The sequence below is a fragment of the Gavia stellata genome, chromosome 1 (assembly GCF_030936135.1).
Source record: "Gavia stellata isolate bGavSte3 chromosome 1, bGavSte3.hap2, whole genome shotgun sequence".
Classification (NCBI taxonomy): domain Eukaryota; kingdom Metazoa; phylum Chordata; class Aves; order Gaviiformes; family Gaviidae; genus Gavia; species Gavia stellata.
Genome location: NC_082594.1, coordinates 11,819,398 through 11,841,418, shown reverse-complemented (window position 1 = coordinate 11,841,418; position 22,021 = coordinate 11,819,398). Strand labels below are relative to the sequence as shown.

General features: G+C 39.3%; 1 protein-coding gene across 1 annotated transcript in view; it reads right to left on the bottom strand.

Moving 5' to 3' along the window:
• Window positions 1-7,121, bottom strand: part of DEUP1 (deuterosome assembly protein 1) — a 44,358-nt gene extending 37,237 nt beyond the window's left edge. Inside the window, 1 exon segment of the mRNA XM_059822985.1 lies at window positions 7,078-7,121. Coding sequence (XP_059678968.1) covers window positions 7,078-7,121 — 44 coding nt within the window.
• Window positions 7,122-22,021: the final 14,900 nt, after the last annotated feature.

The window sequence follows — 22,021 nt, the reverse complement described above, 5'->3', positions numbered from 1 at the left end:
TTGTCTTTGAGGGGCCATGTGCTGGATTTCATAGAGATTTGTATAATACCTGCAACACAAACATTAGATTTCTTCCCAAATTCTGGGATTAAATTTAGAATATAACCCTTACACTATGACTTCATTGTCAGTAATAGACAATGTTTTACACTGTTGCTTTAGGAATATGATGTGTCCTAAATAAAAAAAAAAAGATATATGGTTAATATATGGTATATTAGAAGGGCCATCAGAAACTGAAAGCAGTCAAAGCTGCCCTCATAGTTGCCCTCTTATACTGCCCCTTATATAGGAGCAGTACATTAATTTTAAAAAATGAAACTGTCTGGACAGTGTCAAACAATGTTTAAATCAGCTGATGTACACCATTTGGCAGATACAGACAAAGTATCTGAATTTTAGTATGGAGACTTCTTTATTCTATTCCATTCCAACTTTGTATTTGATGATGAATGTAAGAAAAATTTGAAATAAGAAGGTCTAGATTACAGAAAATTTGGCTCTGGATACTTTTTAATGCAAGAAATTGCATAATTCTTTCTACACGTTAAAACTTTTTATTTGTAGAAATGACTGTTTCACATCAAAATTATACTGTCCCTCTGGGTTATATGAGATTTTTTTCCTGAAGTATTTTGGAGAGTTTATTGTCCAGTTAACCTCGATTGTTCTATGAACTGATAGCTTCTCTCAATCTGTAAATTTACAGCTGGAATTTCAGATTTGCAATGATTTATTTAAAAGTCAGAATCTTTCCAGAACTCATGGATTTATTCAACTTTCAGTGAAACAGTCCAGTTAGAAAAAAACCAAAAAACAAACATAATTAGATAGAACTGTTTATTGAAATGTTCCTGAACATTTTATTTTCCTGACTTACTGTTTCTTATCCACTTAACCTAGGATTCTAGGGTTTGGGAAAAAGATAAAGGAGACAATGTACACTGCTGCCTAATTCCTCCCCATAAAATAAAGAGGGGGAATTTTATTCCATTAACATTCAGAGCTGCTTTTGGACTGTTACAAAGAAGAATCAGCTATTGAACAAATTGCTTAACTATGTATATGAGCCCATAAATTTTCTATAAAACTTAATTTTCATCCAGTCATATGGAAAAAAAAATCAGGCTGTTTTCTATCACTATGATTAATTACACATCACCAAAAAAATCTGTTATTTGTCAATCATTAAAGACTTCAATTTGATCTCAACTTACTTAAATTGAGATACGAGATCAGAATTAGTTAAGACAATATTTTTGATAAAAGCCTTTAGCAGACTTACTCACCACTGTAATGCTTGCTTCATGTCACTTATTGAAATAATATTATTTTTATCAACTTCATTTTTTTTTAAATACCACAACTTCTAAGCATTTTTAGTATGTTCAGAGCTCACAGAATGTTGGATGTAGATATTTTTGTACTAAATACCAAAAGAGGAATATATCTCACTGAAGTGAAGGAAAACCTTTCACTGACTGTTTTTAGCCAGTGGAATAATGTGTTGAATTTTTAAACTTTTGAGGAGTAGCATCTCTTTCATTTAACTTTCTGTAAGCATGTCCTTTCTACAGAATTTTTTGGTGGCATCTGTTATCTGCACACCCTCTTCTCATATAAGTTAACTATTGATAAACTTTTCTACTTCTTTTCCACTTCTTTTTAGAGGTTTTTTTATACCTGTCTTGTTTCCTGTTCTAGTTTTAATTGCTTCACATTTTTTTCTAAATAAGAGATTCTATTTGTAAATTACTCTAATATACAGCTTTATTACTTTCTTTAGAAGACATACTTTTATCTTATAACATATTGGAATGTATTGAAATGTGTCATCTTCAGTCGTTGCAACCTTATCTTGGCCACGAAAAAAAAAATTCTCATTTAAAATCTTCAAGTTACTCTTTTCAATGGTATGAGCTGATCATTGTGAAAACTTCTGCATTTTTCTCTCTGCAATGATTTAGAGATTAGTGTATCCAATTACTGCCATATCTAAATGAAGGTACAAATAAAACCAACGTTGTTTTTTCACTGTCAACTCTCTCTCCCTTATGTCAACCAGTTATACGGTTAGGAAACTGTTAGTGGTACACCTGCTTTCTCTTCACTTTTTCATCTGTCATATTGACAATTCATTGTACAAGTGAAGTTTAATCTGCATTTAATTTTCATTTTCTCATACTGTTGCATACTGTTCAAGTCTCTTCTTCCTTTTTTTGGTTTTAATTAGAAGCCTATATTGAATTTCCTATTGATAAAACCAGCAATTGTATTCTTTCATAAATGTGTTAACCATCCCTCCTGATATCTAAACTGATGCAAAAAATGTATTGTAACATATTACTTTTCATGATAATAAATTTAGCCTTCTGACAAACAAGTTTCTTCACTTAAAATAATCTAAGAATGCTGTGACATTGTTTTGAGCTATGACATATTCCATTTTCCTTTTAATAATCTCACTGACATTTTTCCCAAAAGTAAAAGTGATAGCCACTGGTTATAATTTAATTGGTTCTTTGATTTATAAAAATTTAAAAGCTATGTATTCTCTTGACTGCGGATGGTACACACCTCTGTATGCACCTCTGCGTGCACATAAAGTACCTTTATAATGGCTAATCATTTTGCAGCCATTCTAATATCTCTATTGCATGATGGTTTGTTAAAATGAGCACAGATATTTTCTTAAAATAAGCATAGCTATTATTTTATGAAATAATTGCCATAGAGACTGTCACACAGAGACAAAAGACAGTGCAGCATCTGAATAATGTAGCAGCAACCTATGAAAGGGTTAATGATAAAAAGCACAGCAGGATGCCTGTAACCACACCATCCTAGGAAGTGTTGGAGAGGATTTCAATACCCAAAAGTAGCACAGAATGGCATTTTATGTCACTAATGTTACAATCTGGCATGTGTTTTTGGGGGACATTGCAACCGAGAACGTGCCAAGCAATTAGGAACTCTGCTTCAGCAGAGCCACACTTAACCAAACGCAAACTGAGCCATGAACTCAGAAGTAATATCCCTATTGCTAGTGAGCCTTCAACTGCTTAGCGTGCTGCCAGCACATCGCTGAAGAACAGTAAGCCAACTAACATGCTCCTCTACTGTAAATGACTGTGCAAACCAAGTCTTAATATAAGCAGATGCTTTTACTCCTGGTAGGTGATACCACCATCTTGTGTGAATGCTAGCATAAAAATGCTTCCTTTCTTTTCTCGTAATCTTTCACATCCCAGCTCTTCAGCCCTGAAGTTTCCTGTCTGTAGGTTGTGCTCTGGGTCAAGTGCTGGTCCCACACACTCTGCATTTCATATCCTGCATGCTCAACTTGTGATTGCCCTATGCTAAAAAAAGAGCTCCTTAACATAGAATCATAGAACAGTTTGGGTTGGAAGAGACCTTTAAAGGTCATCTAGTGGATGGATGGATGGATATGTGTTTAGTGAATATAATTTTTGGTGCTTAAATGGTTCATATCCCTTGTTTGGATAACTATTACAGGAAATTGGAGCAAATTTGTTAGATTTACAGTATCATAATTAAAACTCAATATGATTTTTTTACAGTAAATTTTTTAAAAAACTTTTATCTCAACAGATGCTCGAAACTTTAACATTATCAATGTTAAGCTTGGAAAGGCTTTTTAAATACGCACATAAATCTTAATGGCTTTTTAATGTTAAAACTGTAAGCAATACCATTTTAAAATTGGAATCACAGAATGATAATAACTGAAGTGCAAGCAAGTAGTACACTGTGATATACATATGACAAAACAAAAATGTCCCCTCCCCAAGTGCCTGAAATTCATCTAAAAATAGCATTAATGATGCAGCAAACTTGGATTCCCTCTGGGTGGAATATCAAATGGGATTTTAAAAACAGATGATGAAACGATACTGCGCGAGGACTACCTTTTCTTTGATACTACTGTAAGGATCTGTGCCCTTCTAGCACGTATTGTGAGGTGGCAACACTTTGGTGAACCTCCAGCAATGACTCAGCTATCTGATTTTAGCCTTCAGAAATAGGTACTTTCTTTATTGTGTATCACATGGATCATCTAAATATTGTTATGCAAATGCAAATGCAACCTCTAGCCTGGATCATCAGGTTACCCTTTCAGATCCACCACAGCTGACATCTTTCCCTCTTAAGTTTCACCTGTCTCTTTCGGATCATCCCTCACAAGGCAAGTTCTGCAGCTGTTGCTAGAAAATGTTCTCTCAACAGTTCTTGCGTTTTCCTTGAACATAGCACCACCAATATATAAAAGGGAGCTGCTGAAGGAAAAAACCCTTCTGAGACAGCTTCTCAGTCTATCTCCACCTTCTCTGTCTACTTCCTTACCTAGATCCTCAAGGTACACCTGCAGCTGAAAAAGGAAAGCCGTACCTAAAGCTGCAGATTACTGCTGCTGTTCTACTACCAGAACTACTCTGTATCATGGCTGTGGCATTACAAACAGATCTGCATAAAGATGTATTTGGCAGTTATCCCCACCTACTAGCATAGAGGTACTACTAGCTGCTGTGACTATTATTTTAGTCCCCTCAGTGTTTTGAAAAGAGCGCTAACTATACCCCTCAGAATATGGCCAATCATATGGTATCGCAATCATGAGAATTTATTTTGATCATGGGGTGTGGAATGCAGAAAACTCTGGTGTATTTTTTTTAATGTGCCACCAGGTAAACAAACACACAAAGAACAAATTTTCCCATAAAACGAAGAAGTATGGTTTTTTAACCCCTATGAATTCAGAATTCCCACTTTGCTGAATGCATACATCAGATGGATACTTCATACCTGGAAGTAATGACTTGTACTTAAGCAAGTGGCAGCCTTTTTTTTTTGTTGTTGCATTTACTTTAAAACAGCTCAAAACACTTAAAGGTATCTAATTTTTAAAGTGATGTAGGCAAGCTCTTAGTCTTCTTTTATTCTATTTCCATATTGGTGAAAATAGAGATGATTCATATTCTGCTGTCATTAGTAACTATTCATCTACATGTAAAATCTAGATGTTTCCAAATTTAGACAAACCAAAATCCAGATAATAAGTTTTACCAATTCCAGGCCTTTATCTTTATCACAAATTATTTTGGCACTAGTTAGACCTTTCTAGCTCTATTTATCTGCCTTTTGCTTTGGAGTTTGGCACAGATCAGTAGTTTTCTGATTGTTTCCTAATAGACATAGAAAGAATATTACTGTTCATACACTTCAGAATAAAGCTGTAATTTAGACACTGACATTTTAAGAAATGTTTGGTTCATACTGTCAGTCTCTATTTCATGCCTTCTTCCCTTATTACTCAGGTTTGCTGTCAAATAGGAAAATACGTATGACCATATTTATCCGAACACAAGCAAAACCTATGCAGAACGATGTTAACAAAAATTGCCATCTTACATAGTACATTCATTAGTTTTTGATCCTTAACCCAGCTTCTAGAGCCAATATTAATTCCTTTTCTCTTCTTAAAACTTGCTTTAGAAATAGAAAATACATAAATGAGTTGTGATATAATAGTCCATTAGAATCTTTTACCCCACAGTTCCATTATATGAACTACAACTAGTTTATTTAACAGTTTTCAGCCATACAGAATCATACACATCTGTGGATGGATAATTTGTGATTCATGAGTTCTTGCAGCTGGGTTGTAATACTCATGATTTCTACCACCATTATTCAGCCATCTTCCCAAATTTTAAAGCTATCTGCATTATTTCTGGAATACTGTCAGCACAGACTGAAACAAATGTCTCCTATTATTGTAGGTGTATTCTGAACTACTCTTCCAGATTCTTTGTATAATTAATGGAAGTAAATAGCTACCTAGAATACCTGGTTTATGACGGGACAAATCACTCTCTAGATTTGTCTGCAATGACCTGAAATTTCACGTGTCGATTACAACAAAGGCCAGGCAGGATCTGAACTCTCGAAATAAGCTTCTGATTTGTTAGAAAAGTGTCCAAAGAATAGCAATATTTTGATTTTTTTTAAATTCAAGTTTTTCTATGACCATATTTACCAGTCATATCACTAACAAAAAGAATGCCCCTCAAAGCCAAAAAAAGGGCCACATTGTTCAGACTATAATATTTTAATGCAGCACTTTTTTTCTATTATGAAAAGTGCACACATTATTCTTCAGTACAACAGAGCACACTTTCAAAACCTATTAAAACTTTATTGGGCCAAAATAAGGTGTGATAGAATATGTCTGTTTCTGTTATTTTAAGAAATACTTTTACACTTAATATGCACCATATTACCTTGAAATGCTTCTGGGAACAATGATAAAAGAAGCTGTTTTATATGAAAAATAGGTAATAAGTCTATTTACAAATTATGATAGATAAATATTCTATTTAGCTCATTATATGGGGAAGTACTTTTCATATTGCTGTGTTCCTTGAACAGGCTGGATGGGATGAGGTCCTACATCAAACTCACCCATGTTTACACTTCTTTAGAAAGATTTTGTGCTGATTTGGTATTTTTTTAGATTAACACTAAAAGAACTAAACTTGGAATATGTAAAAAAAAGATGATTGTGTTGTGATGAAAAGTGCACTTAATACTTGGTAAGAACAATTGTGGTTATTACCTGTGCAAAAGAAGACTAAGGTTTCAGCAATTAATAGCCTTGTTTTTAAGATTCTTGAATGTTTTAAGAGCTGTGATATATAAGTTTATACTGCTGTAGCCTAGCAACTTCAACTATTTTTTAAAACAGTTTAAAATAACATTCCTTAACATTTTAATAAAACCCCACATAGCTTTCATTTTTTCCCCTTTTGTTCAGGTATGAAGATTTTAAAAATTTAAGTAACTAACAGAAACAGTCAGTAGATTATTAGCTAAAGCAATAAGATGTGTTGTCTTAATTACCAGTAACCTCTCCAGTTTGCATAGAAAGCAGCAGAAGAAATTGAGAAAGAATCACGTTTGCTTCTGAAATCATTAATATTTTGTGTTTCACATTTTTAATAAACCCATATAATTAAATTCCAATATTGAACTCCCAGACAATAAGCCATTACTTACTTAGCGACAGCTTGTTCCTGAAATACTTCTAAGTCCTGCTCCATATTACTGATCGATGTTTTAACCTGTTGAAACAACAAAAATCAAATAATTCAGATTCTTAAATCCGTGCATTTACACAGCCAAGTAGTTCATACTGGGTAGTTCTATGCTTTCCTTTCAATTTCTATAATTCTCCGTTTGCTAACAACAGGGGCGGGGGAATGTAGCTCTAATTACAGGCTGGAATGGGCAAGACAAAAACTTCTGGAGTAAGCTCAGCAGCTCTTGCACTTGGCGCAGCACTGAGATTACTAGAGGTGGTGCTAGCTTAGGATAGCCCTGGATTTCCATGAGGAACAGTTTGTTTTCGATCATTCCCGGTTGTGTGATGTCAATAATTTGCCAAGACAGTCTAAAACACATAAACCTAAATTTGTCATAGATCCATGGCTGCATTCATCAACCATTTCTCATACCTTCGCGCACCCTACTTAACCTATACCCGGGCTGTAATTGCTCTCAAACACCGTTTTGGACTCCCATTGACTATGCGGTGCCTTGCTTAGCAGATGCAACGCCGAGACACACAGCCCTCGAGTAGCTCAGCAGAAAGATCAGGACAAGACTGTTTCTGGGACCAGCCCGGATCCGTGGGTCGCGCAGGACACAAGGACGTGGGGCAAGCCTGGCTGTATGCAAGAACAGGAACCAGGCATGCTACAGGTAACAGGGTGGCATGAAACAGCCCTAATTCCTCATGGGGGGAGCAGTGGGTACCAGTACATACAGACGTGTGGACACCGCCACGCGGCACTGCAGCCTTGGCTCCACAGGGACCAGGCACCTGAGGTGACACTGCCGCAGGGGTACTGGCTCCACAGGGACCAGGCACCTGAGGTGACACTGCCGCAGGGGTACTGGCTCCACAGGGACCAGGCACCTGAGGTGACACTGCTGCAGGGGTACTGGCTCCACAGGGACCAGGCACCTGAGGTGACACTGCCGCAGGGGTACTGGCTCCACAGGGACCAGGCACCTGAGGTGACACTGCCGCAGGGGTACTGGCTCCACAGGGACCAGGCACCTGAGGTGACACTGCCACACAGGTACTGGCTCCACAGGGACCAGGCACCTGAGGTGACACTGCCACACAGGTACTGGCTCCACAGGGACCAGGCACCTGAGGTGACACTGCCACAGGGGTACTGGCTCCACAGGGACCAGGCACCTGAGGTGACACTGCCGCAGGGGTACTGGCTCCACAGGGACCAGGCACCTGAGGTGACACTGCCGCAGGGGTACTGGCTCCACAGGGACCAGGCACCTGAGGTGACACTGCCGCAGGGGTACTGGCTCCACAGGGACCAGGCACCTGAGGTGACACTGCCACACAGGTACTGGCTCCACAGGGACCAGGCACCTGAGGTGACACTGCCGCAGGGGTGCTGGCTCCACAGGGACCAGGCACCTGAGGTGACACTGCCGCAGGGGTACTGGCTCCACAGGGACCAGGCACCTGAGGTGACACTGCCACACAGGTTACTGGCTCCACCGGGACCAGGCACCTGAGGTGACACTGCCACAGGGGTGCTGGCGCCACAGGGACCAGTCGTGGCTCTAACAGGGAGCGGCACCCGAGGTCACACTGCCACAGGGGTACTACCCTCGACTCCCTAGGAGACCGGCACCTGAGGTGACACAGGCACCGGGGCAGCCTTGGGTGTGCCGGGCACCTGAGGAGACCGGGGCACCCACGGCGCCCCCCGGGCCCCCGCGGGGGACGAGGCGGCGAGGGAGGCTGTGCCGCGGCCGCCCCCTCCCCGACCGTTACCTGCCGCGCTCCCCCCGTCGCTCCTTTCGCACCCGATGTCGCTGCGGTGGCGGCATGAGCTCCGCAGCCCCGCCACCCCCCTCTCCCATCCCGCCCCAGCTCCCGCCGGTCCTCGTCCCCGCCCGCCGCGCCCAGTGGCCGTTGCGGATGGCGCCGGGCGGCTTCTCCCGTCGCCGCGGTAACGCGAAGGGCGGCAGGGCGAGGCGGGAAGGCGGGCGGCCGGCTGGGCGGCCGAGGGCCGCGGAGTGGGGCGGGACGGCCACCGGGGCAAGGCAGGCGGTGGGGCAAGGGGCGAGGCCGGGGCGGTGGCCCGAGGGGCGGACAGCGGCTCCGGCTGGGTGCTGGAGAGGGCGGCGGGGAGGTGCTGAAATGCTGAGGGGAGGGCGGCGGGGCTGGGGCAGGGCCCGGCGGGCTCGGGCGTGACAGGGCTGTCGCTGCTTTCCGCGAAGGGAGGGAGGGTGCGAAGAGGCCCCGCGGGGCCGCCACGGAGCTGCCGTGGCGCGGGGGGAGCGGCGCGGGCATCCCGGTGTCACTCGCCTCTTCTGCAGGGCCCTGTAGCCTCCAGTAGCCGCCCATCGATTTCAAGGAAGCTGGAGTGAGTTTCACGTCAGGCAGCATCACCCGGGACTTGCTTTAACATAATTTGAGAAATCAGTAGGCAGGGTGTTTTGTGGTTTGTTCCAACCCCCCCCTCCCCAAAAAAACCCCTATTATTACTAGATAATGAAAAGGCTGAACATTACCCTTTTCTTTCTGAATGACTAGCTATGCCTTTGTAAAATGGCTTCAAATGATTTTCAGATTATTGTGCTAACGACCTAGATTTGGATGACACTTCTCTTTACATTTTTGTGGACTTCAGCCTGTCTTATTCAACAACAAAACACTTTAAGAATCACAGCTATTTCAGTTTTCTACAGTAATAATTTGTGCTTTCAAACTTAGGGTTTATAGATCTCTTCAAACATCAGGGAATTTTTCTACCAGGACAGTACAATTCAGTTTGTATTTTTATTGTCCTGAAATTGCATGGAGCATTTTAAGGAGCTGCTGGTCTATTTACGTACACTAAATTTCAAGCTTTTGGTTTGTTTTGCTTTGACTGTTTACTTAAATTAGCCAAGTGAACTGCATTTTTAATATAATTTCTAAGGAATAATCTATTTAATTTGTTTCCTACCTACTGTGCTAAGGCAGATGTTTTTCATGTCAGCAGAAATACTGTTTCAAGCTATGAATTATGAAAAATATTTTTTAAAATGAAACACATGGTTTAGTGGGCATGGTGGTGTGTTGATGGTTGGACTTGATGATCTTACAGGTCTTTTCCAACCTTAGGGATTCTGTGATTAAAATAAATTTATATGCAGAGTTTCAGGAAAGTTCTTGATAAAGTTTGCTTACTCACTCTAGAAAATAACTGACAATTTTCCTTTGTAGTTTTCTTAAAGATTACAAAAAATGTTTTTATATTTGCTTTACACTTTTTTCATGGCTGTATTTCATTTCAGGAATATCCCAGGAATACTTTAGATCTTTATTTGTCAGGCAGCAGCAGCAGCAGCAGGCGAGCCCAGAGCTGAGGTGCAGGACAGTGGTCTCCCCAGCACAGCACAGTCCCACCACACCCAGCCAGAAGAGCAGACTGGGGACAGGGACGGTGGCTGGGGTCCACCACAGCCGAGGGATGGCCAGACAAGCCCGCAGCAATGGCCAGATCTGAGGTGACTCCGGAAGGCAAGTCAGCAAAATTAGGAGCAGTGAGGTGCGGTGCTGAGCACAGGCACAGCTACAGCGTTGCTCAGACAGGGCCCAGAGGCATGGCCCTGAGCTGAAACGCTGCTCCTGAGCTGAGGGCATCCAACACAGCATCTCATGGCTCTTGCCTTGTAGCAGCCTTGACCCCAGGTTATGGCTGGACCATGTCAGAGCTGGCCTTGAAGACAGGCAGCCAAACCATTGGGGGAGAGGGGAGGAATTTGTGGGACCCGTTGCTGCACTCAGAGCCCTGAAAACATTTTCTTCATTACACTTCTGTAATTACACTTTTCTTCATTATTTACTTACTGTAATAGAATTAATGTGAAGAAATCACACTGAAATATTTGATTTTTGATGCCTGAAATGTTTCAAATATAATTTCTTCTAATTGAAATATTGTTTTAAGATTTTTTTTTTAAATAGTGAAATTCAGGATGATTTATTTTAAATACTTTAATTTAGGATAATTGAAAGTATTATGTACTAGAAATAATTTTTAATGTAACTGCCAGCAAGTTTCCATTTGTTCATCTGGAGCAAATGAAGTGAACTTTTCAGCCATATTCCCAGTGCATATATTTTAATTTCCTCCCTGTCTCATCATGTCTCAGTGGTAATCAGTTATTCAGAAATTTAACTTCCATCTGTCATGCCCAAATAGAATGTGGGGGGGGGGGGCGCTTAAAAAAACACAGAGAAAATAGTTTTGAAATTACACTTCAACATTTTCAAAGCTTTTTAGAAGGATAATTCCCACTGCCATTAGCCAGAGTTGTGTTTCTAACTCCCTGATGTGCCTTTAAATATCTCATTCACTGCATTAAAAAAATCCCATATCAAATTGTTGACATTTTCTATTTGCTTTTGCTCATCCACATCATCTCTTGACTAGAGCTTGTCTTAAGAGACGCAAAACTTTTACTTGTTGACTTTAAAGAACATGCTTTACACATGCTTTACAAATTATGATAGCTAGCAAAAAAAAGGAAACTACTTTCAAATCAGTTTATAGATTAAAAGTAATGGAAAGCTATAAGCACATTTCTGCAGAAAAAAAGGAGGTAGATCAGGGCAGGGACACATCAGGGTATGACCAAATGTCAAATAAGACAAGGTACAACATTGATATTTGTATAAAAACAAGGGGAATTAGCTAGGAAGATACCCACTGTCAGAACTAGCTGGTAACAAGAGAGTACAGGGAAAGCCAAGTAATGATCCAGGGGTATAATGTTCTGTACCTTCAATAGCACAACCCTTGCTCAGCCTGGTCCTGGGGTGCATGCACCAAGGTGAGATTAACAGCTCCAGCAGGGAAACCGGAAGAAGTAGTGTAAAGAGAAATGTTGATATCTCAATATCTGCAACTCTGAATTTATTTTCTGCTTTTTCTCTTTTATGTCACATTGCAACACATTATTGACCGGTATTTTGTCACCAACAGAGCATATGCCACAGACGTTCCTGTTTTAGAGAGAACCATGGCATGTGAGTCTTGTCGTACAAGATGTCTTTTGTCACTGGTGTGAGTTTTACATGAAGTTGTCGAGCTCTTGTCAATAATATTTGTGAAGCACATAGCTATTTTAACAGACTTTTCTGAAAGAGAGGAAACATTAATTCTGCTAACAAATCCATTCCACCACCCAATTGTAACATGAGATTTTAAAGAAGTCCTAAGTAAAGCAAAATGCTTTTAGTCTAATAATCATTCTGAGAATTTGGTACATTTTTAATAATAAATCAATAATATACAATTCAATATAACATATTTCCAGAGCAGAATAAAAGAAGTGGTGTTAAGGGACTTGCATAATTGAGTTGTAATTTAAGTGATAAATGATTATCACAGAATCACAGAATCAAAGAATCACTAAGGTTGGAAAAGACCTGTAAGATCATCAAGTCCAACCATCAACCCAACACCACCATGCCCATTAAACCATGTCCCACAATGCCTCATCCACATGTTCCTTGAACACCTCCAGGGATGGTCACTCCACCACCTCCCTGGGCAGCTTATTCCAGTGTCTCACCACTCTCTCAGTAAAGAAATTTTTCCTAATATCCATTCTAAACCTCCCCTGGCACAACTTGAGGCCATTTCCTCTTGTCCTGTCACTTGTCACTTGGGAGAAGAGGCCAACACCCACCTCACCACAACCCCCTTTCAGGTAGTTGTAGAGAGTGATGAGGTCTCCCCTCAGCCTCCTCTTCTCCAGACTGAACAACCCCAGTTCCCTCAGCCGCTCCTCATCAGACTTGTGCTCCAGAATTATATACCTACTGGTTATCCTTCCTAGACATTTGTCACTTGAATTCTTCAAGATGTGTTATTTTTGTAGTGTAATATGTAATGGTAGGTAAAAGCTAAGTGCATTTGTATATTTAACTTTAAATGCAGTTTTTATTTACAGGATATATTCACACCTTACCTTGCAATCTCAGATGACACATTTGATTGAACAGTTTGTTGCAGTAGGCTCAGTGTAGCTCTCATAAGAAACACACTCATTTCTTTAGCATAGAAATCACATGGGTTTAGTGATATTTATGTGATGGATTCACAGCAGCTCTATAATAGTTTAATAATTACATTCTGTATGTTAGTTTGGATGTTTATGAGCATACCAACTTAATTTACCGAAGCTCTGTTAGAAGTGACAGACAGAAAGGAAAAGAATGGCTCAATATAAGCCATCCATCAACAAAGATGCAGAAGTCACTGAGAGACAATAAAACCTACAAAAAAATCCCTAAGACATAAGCAATAAGAGAAGAATGACATTTAAAAAGGAACTTTTGCAAGAGGGATTTCTGTTTGTGAAAATTAGACAGGTATAAAATCTTCCTGAGGATTCTGAAGGTGCCTAACTAATTTACTGGCAGGAGGTGATAAATCCTGACATAATACAGACATAGAGGCAGCGTGCTGTTTCTAAATATTTTGTTTCTAGTTTAAACTGAAAACTACTCTTTTCTTAAGTAGCTTATGAGATCACTGAAGGGAAGAACAGAAAGAGCTTGGATTTAGTTGGATTTGCCGGGTAAACCGATTGATAAGTCATACTGCAGGCTGGGACCTAGTCTAAAAGTGGAGAATTGTAAGAATTTATCCTGTAATAAGAAACCTGAAAATTAATGGTATTGCTCTGAGAGAATGCAGAAAGGTGATAAAGGTGTCATTAGGCCTGTTTCTGTGACAATTACAAGTTAATCTTTCTGTATCATTCTTTAATGATGACAACAAATAATCATAGAATCATTTAGGTTTGAAAAGACCCTTAAGATCATCAAGTCCAACCGTTAACCTAACACTGCCAAGTCCACCACTAAACAACATCTACATGTCTTTTAAATACCTGTTCCAATGCCTGACAATCCTTTCAGTGAAGAAATTTTTCCTAGTATCCCATCTAAAGTTCCCCTGGTGCAATTTGAGGCCATTTCCTCTAGTCCTATCGCTTGTCACTTGGGAGAAGAGACCAACACCCACCTCTCTGCAACCCCCTTTCAGGTAGTTGTAGAGAGCGATAAGGTCTCCCCTCAGCCTCCTCTTCTCCAGACTGAACAACCCCAGTTCCCTCAGCCGCTCCTCATCAGACTTGTGCTCCAGACCCCTCACCAGCTTCGTCGCCCTTCTCTGGACACGCTCCAGCACCTCAATGTCCTTCTTGTAGGGAGGGGCCCAAAACTGAACACAGGATTCGAGGTGCGGCCTCACCAGCGCCGAGTACAGGGGCACGATCACCTCCCTGCTCCTGCTGGCCACACTGTTTCTGATACAGGCCAGGATGGCGTTGGCCTTCTTGGCCACCTGGGCACACTGCTGGCTCATCTTCAGCCGGCTGTCAATCAACACCCCCAGGTCCTTTTCTGCGGGGCAGCTTTCCAGCCACTTGTCCCCAAGCCTGTGGTGTTGCATGGGGTTCTCGTGACCCAAGTGCAGGACCCAGCACTTGGCCTTGTTGAATCTCATCTATCTAATGCTAGATAATGTATGCACAAAAGAAAAATATCTTTTTTACAGCTTTCTGCTTATGTTTTTCTGGAAAATTATAATAATGTTTAGCATCACTGCAACACCTTTTAGCATGGCATAGTCTTTCCTTTGTAGCTATTGCTACTGCAGCATAAAAATAATACTTTATGGTCTAGCATCATGGGGATGGTTTCTAGTGCTTTATAGACAAGAGTATTTCTTGGTTAACTTGTTTTTACTTATAAATACAAAATGAAATAGTCTCTTGTCTGTGATCTTGTCTGCAATTAAAAAAATAGAAAAAACTGTTAAATTTCATATCGTGCATTTCATCTGTTGCTATGTATCGTGCTATAGTTGCTTCTGTTGCTATATTGTGCCACACCCACATAAGTATTTATTAAAAACTATTCTAGTTAAAATAGGCAAATTATAAAAAAATATATCCTCTCTAAAGCATAAATTTGAGTTTTTACTGTCTGAAGGGATTACAGGAAACAAATTGTGCATTTTGTTTCATCTTGAATTTAAATTTTTTTATGATATCTCTACAATGTTAATTTTCAATGGCACAAAATATGATAAGGATTGTAGAAGCTGCTTTTGGTCATATTTAAGCTTGACAACTGAAGAGTGGATAATTGGAACTTTTGTAATCTTTCATAGATTTAAGATTTACTTTTTTGACTCAAGTACATTAAGTGAATATTCTGTTGAAATAACCTGTAGAGAAATAATTAACAGTGCTGACATTTAAGTTGTCATTCAGGATTTCAGAGTTAGCAATTGAGGAGATGACATGGGAGTTCACATTACTTACTTGCATAATAATGTATTCATATAGAATGCAACACTATGTTGGTTATATTAAGATGGTATTTTCAGGTTATGCTTGGATGATCATGTACTCTGCCCTAACTAATTTTATTTCTTTTACCTTTGGGTTCACCGTTTAGTTTTTGAATGATCTGAATGTTGTTATTTTTGGAATTAGTATTACTATTAGTATTGGGGTACAATGGTAGAGCAATTAAAATGTACTGCTATGTTGCCTTCTACAGAAGTTCATTATGAGGCCCAAGCTATTTGGCTTGTCTGGCAAAGTTAAGCCCCTGTTTGACTTGACTGTAAAGGGGTATTTGGTCAGTCAGGTCAGGGACTCAGAGGCAGGTGGATGTGATACTAGCTATGTCACTCTTCCTTTTCTCTAGAAACAGAAAACTGCTTTTTAACAATCTAACATCTAAACTCAACCTTCTGACCTTGAGAGTCGTCATTCTATTTAGAGTGCAAATAACAGCAACACAACATTTGCTTACTTTCTTTGCCTTCTGCCGGCTCTTGATCATTTATGTGCTCAAGGCTGAGTTTGGGCTGAGCAAATGCTGTACCTACTTGAACATCAAGTTCTGCTTAACAGTTGGCAGTTCACAGTGATGAAACTTCTGTTAGTATGAGTGCTCCTTGCAGGGCCAACTGCATTCAGATATATAACAGCTACAGCAGCACTGGAAACTTTGCTTAAGCTTGCTGGAAGAAGAAGAAACAAGCAAGGCTTTCCTATAGAATTTGAGCTAACAGAAATAATCTACATTTTCTAAAAGCTGAAAATGAGGGTTGGAGTTCTCTCCCACTCTTCAGCAGAGGATCCAGATGACTTTTAAGGGTGGAGCCTTAATCCTTGACTTTCCCTCCCAATCTGGACACCACCACCTCGTAAGACCACAGCTGTACTGCAGGTATCACTAATTATTATATTGTAAGCATTATGCTGTTATTCAAAAGAGTAACTGGTCAGATATAAGCCACAGCCAATTTAGTTTTTATTGAGAGTAGCTGATCAAATTAGAGGGGAAAAATGTGCAGGACCCATGGGGAAACACACAGACACACACGTAGGCAAACACACACAAACACAAATGTGCACGTTGAATCTTACACCTGTTCTGGAAGATTGACTTGCCAGGGCAAAAGATTCTTGAAGAGGCATGGCTCTTGAAGCATCCGATCTCCCAACTCAGTAAGTGCGTCAGGAAAAATACTACAGCTGACTCTCACTTCTGCCCTTTGGGGTTGCTTGGCCAAGTTGCTGCTGGACATTTCTGGAGCATTAGGCAGAGTTCTCCTCAAAGCAGCTGCTCTTGCTGACCTCCCTGGCTGAACTTGGCTGAGCCCTCTTGGGTTGGGGGCTGTGTTTTTCCTCACTGGTACATTCAAACCTGCCTTCCTCTGCTACTTGCTGGTTCCCACCTGACCTTGACCAGATCTCAAGGCAAAGCAATGAAGATACCAACAGCAAAGAGTGTATATCCAGGGAATGGATTTCTGATGCTACTGATATCGAAGACTGATTTTACCTGGACATTGTCAAATTTTATGTTTGTCTCATGGATAACTGGCCAGGTTTTGAGCCAGTTTTTTGATAGCATGAGAAGGAGCATCACTGTTGAATTTCAAGAACTTTAACCTCTGATTAGTTACCTTTTCCATTGCTCTTTCTAGGAAACAGTAATTAGATCTGTTTTTCTTTTGTGTGCACACTTTAGAAGCTGATAACATTACTGTAAAGTGGTGACAAGAAAGTAGGAAAGAAGTCAGCCCTGGTTTTACTTTTGTCTCTGGCCTTTGAGCAAAGGGATTTATTTTCTGCTTCCTTCTTCCTATCTGAAACGCAAGACTTAAGAAAGAAGATGGTCCTGTAGGAGCCCTCACAGACATCAGTGTGGTGTGCGAAAAACACCAGGATTAAGGGAAGAGCTGAGTAAGGCTGATGAAGGACTAGGTAGATGAAAGAATAAGAGGAATGGGAGCAGCACAGGTGCACACAGAGTAGATGCAGAGCACACGTGTGAAGGGAGTTGGGAGAACAGTAGTTTGCTGTAAAGCAAGAGGAATGAGATTCTGCCAGTATGGACCAAAATCACCTTTGTATATTTGGGGCTGTTTGGGATGCTAGTTGCTAGCTATACACACACTGGTGCTGGGCAAAGGAGCATTTAAAAGACAAATCATATCCATAATAAAATGTTTATGCTTTTTGGTCCAATTTTATGATGTACCTGTGTTATGTAATTGTCGAGTCCATTGTGCATGCAAGCACACTACCTTTCATGGCTCTGTTGCTGCTGGAGCAGGAAAGGATTACAGGTCAGCTGAAACAGAGGACTGAACAAATACGAAATGGAGAATCAATCCTCCTTTCAAAATTTTGCAACAGGTATGAAGGAGGAAGTTTGAATGGTGAATATAGTTTTATTTCCAGAACTTCATTAGCTACTCTTACAACGTTTCATTAAAACCAGATGTACTGTGGACATAGGTCTGCAGAGAAGACCTTGGTTCAGTAAGAACGTAATTGTTTTCTAAATAACTAAATAACATGGTTATTTAGTAACTAACTAAATAGTAAATAACTAAATAACATGGTTATTTAGTAACATGGGAACCACCATGGAATTGTTCTATAGTGATCCTTTCACAATCTTGAATATTCTTCCTCTGCCTTAAAACAATTCAAGTTCCATCTCTTCAAAATCTTCCATATCAACCTTTCACAGCTATCTTGCACATTCATGTTTAGGAAAATTCAGATAAAAATTACCTTTGACTAGAAATGCTGTATTCTGCATCCTCTGTCATCTCAGGAAAGGCTCCACTTGTTCCGTTTTTGATTCCACTTACTTTTCAAATTGAACTGTAGAATAATTAAGTTATTGACTTTAAGGGTTGTCTAATCATATGCTGCAAGCACAGGGGTTTGCATATGAGATCAGTGCCCAAAATTTCCTTGTTTATTCTCTTGTTCTAACTGGTTTCATATTCCTGACTAATGTCTGATTGTTGCAATCTATGATTGAGTGAATATACTTTTCTTTATGAATAGCTTGTTGATGTCCTAGGATCCTCTGGGACAAAGGCAGCTGCATACATATAAGGTGATATTAGTATTTTCCATCTTATCAGAAAACGTCCACAGCTGGGGAGATATTAAAGCAATATTTTCAGCTCTCCACATTCCCAGTAGTTTAAATTGAAAAACCAAATATAAAATCACTGACTAAAAATAGCTTTCCCCCCTTGATTCATAGTATTATAAAGAACCTCCTGCATTACCTACTTCTCTCAAGACCATAATGATCTTTAAAGGCCAATTCTAATGATCTTTATATCCAGGCTAGATTTTCTTGACTGAAACAGTGGCACTCTTCTGGAGATTTTCTTCAACAGGCAGATAGAGCTCACTGGTGTAAGTATTTTTGGGTCATTGTCCAAGATTTTCTTTTACTTAGTTTCACTTCTCCCACCCCCAAAAATTCCTCTTCCTACATAATATATAGACCAGTGAGACGGGGTCAGCCACACCTACATTTCAGCATTTTTCCTGAAGCATTTCATGCTTAATGCCAAAACCATGCACTTACATCAGTGGAACTATTCAGTAGGATAACTGATCACCTGAAACATCAGAGGATGCTTGAAAGCAGTCAGTCTGTGTGGATTTTAGGGCTTCTTATATACGGTTACTGTAAAAAAAGAAACTATGAAGGCCAAATCCATGCAGTCATAACGTTTAGCGAATAGAGAAGGAGTGTGGTTCTGTAACTCATGAGTTCTGGACTCAACTCTGAACTTCGTCATAGGCTTCATATGCTTTTCAGCAAACCAGTTAGATTAATTTCCAGATATGGAAAACTGATATAATATTAATTATATTCTCATTTGTCTATCTATCCTTTGTCTTTGGCTGTTGCAGCAATGACCATTTCCTATTTATTGTACATGCAATATTTAGGAAACAGAGTCCTGGCTTGGTTAGCAAGTCCTCCCATTATGTTCAATAATTGTCTTGGCTGGAATTCAGTAACTCAGTGGCCATGACATTAATTATTCATATCCATTCTTCATTCACAGATTGTTCTTCTTACTCACTTCAGCAAAAGTAGTTTAATCAAATTTATCTCACCTGATAGAGAAAGATAAATCAAAGCCAAACTAATGTTTCTGTTAATACGCTGTAATGAAAAAGCGTTCTGCATTCTCATCCTGTTTTCCAGTGTGGTTCAACACATTTCATTGATCATTTTACAAAATGACTGTTAGAGGTGTGTTGAAATCAGAGGGATTGCATTGAGATTATCAGAATCAGTGGGATATTGGAAATTTTTATATGGTCTTTAAGCATTACCACATCTGGAAATTAGGTTTTTAATATGCTTTTCAATTTCTTTATTTAAATACTAGTTTATTTATGTAGAAACATTATATTTAGGTCTTTGTCACAGTTTAGCATCTTTGTGCTAAAAAGCAGCCAGTTTCGACCGTTTAAAATTAAGTTGCTTTGATGGTTCTTGTTACAGAGTGTAAAGGGTTTTTCCCACAGAGCTTTCTGCTGGAAAAATTCCACAGATCAGAGCATCAACTGACATGCTGATAAAGATTTTTTTGTGTTCTCCTTGCATTTTTTCAAATCTTGGGAAAAAAAAGTTTGCGTTCTTTTGAGGTGTTGAATTCTTTATCAGTGCATAGAGAGTAACCACATTTGCAAATTTACAGTGTGCTTTCTGAAAAGATTCACAACATTGCTCTTCTTTCCTTAAGCTTTGGGAAGTGAATGTTACTCTTTTTTTTATGAACACTCCCAAGCCACATGGCTAGTCATCTGTTACTGCCACATGGAGCCAAATCTGCGAACATTTCTGTTTCTGCCTCCTGCATCTTTTCAGGGTCTAGTAGGTTATTTTTCATAGTTATAAAACTTGACATGTGTTGTTGTACAAATGATGGATTTGGAGATATCTTCTATCACTTTTTGTGTGTACTCAGGCTTATAATTCTGCATCATTCTCACTGTCTGGAAAGCCAGTTATTGTTGGTATATGTTTCGTATGTGCATATTTTGTGTAAGGTATAATATGCATAGTTGGTGTAACACAGAGTGAAGTGGCCTAAGGTGAAATCTTTGAATCAAGAAGAGGATTTTACTCAACTGTATTTGAAAAAATGCCTAAAGGAATCACTGGTCAATTGATAATACATTATTTCCTTATTAAGCGCTTCCCTGTTATAACTCCCTTTTTGTTATCTTTCATTTTGCACATATAACCCCCGTACTATTAGCTTCAGTAAAGACAGATTGCCTGTTGCTATTAAGGATTTTTCCCAGGTCTTGTCATCCTTTGTACCTCAATAATACCTTGTCATGAGGTACATGGAAAATTAATTTTGTAGCTGTTTAACTTACACAAGGCCAAGCATAGATTTTAAAACTACTTTATAGTTCTTTGAGGCCAACTGTGTGAGCATTTTTTATTTCAGTCAAGTGAGGTTCAATTGCATTATTTTTATTTCATTAAACATCTTTTCTGTAGCAGTAGGTTCTGGGTGCCAAGTTGTGGTCTAGACATTTCAACAAGTTACTGTCTAGCAGCTGGTTCATAGTATAGCACCTGTTTCATAGTAATTTCACATTTTTGTGTTCTTGATATGCAACAAATAGGAAGTAATTTAAGCTGGTTTAGCCCTCAGTTAAGGAAGCTGCTGGTAAGAGATTTGTCCCATAGAAATCTTATAATTTAAGAAGATCAAGAACAGACAAAGGAGGAAAAAAAGAGATTGCAGTGATAACAGGCTTGCTGTTAATTCTACAGTTTTTCCACTGTCTTTTTGAACCCAAGATACATGATATATAGGAAATAAAGAAGAATACAGAAAAACTATGTATATTTTTTTCACTTACATTAAATCAATTTTATAATATATGTATTGCATAAAATATATATTTGGTACATATGTGTAATACCTAGGTGTTATTTAGGAATCCAACAGATTCCTCAAAATCTGGTTAAAAATAATGCATCTTTTCTATTATTCTAGGTCAAATGAAGTTAATCAAAGTCTCAAGACCATAAAGGTCTACATAGTAATTGTCTACAGCTGAAATTTCTGACTTTCTGTCCCTTGACAGTCCATGAGAAGAGCCAAGCATTTCTAGGCCCAACTTATTTCTTCGTAATGTATGTATCTAGAATGAGGTTGATGAAACTTGCCTTCAGAGTCCCTACTTCTGTCCGAAAACTAGAAAGGGAAGTTATCGGACGGCTAGTTCACATATAAAACCGTGTATTATATGTCTAAAGGTAAGTGAACTGAATCTTAAACTCAGGAAACACTTTTCACATCAATGTGATACTTCCCACTGTCTAAAGTAATTAGAATAGCAGCAAATACTGCACAGGTGGTTTGAATATATAGTCCTATTACTTAATGTGACATTCCTTTCTTTAAAAATGTTGCTGTTAATGAAATGATATAGGGAAGCTTGTCAAAACAATGTCTCGGGAATTGAAAAATGTGATTTAATAGAATTTTGATTCCTTGACTTGCTGGTT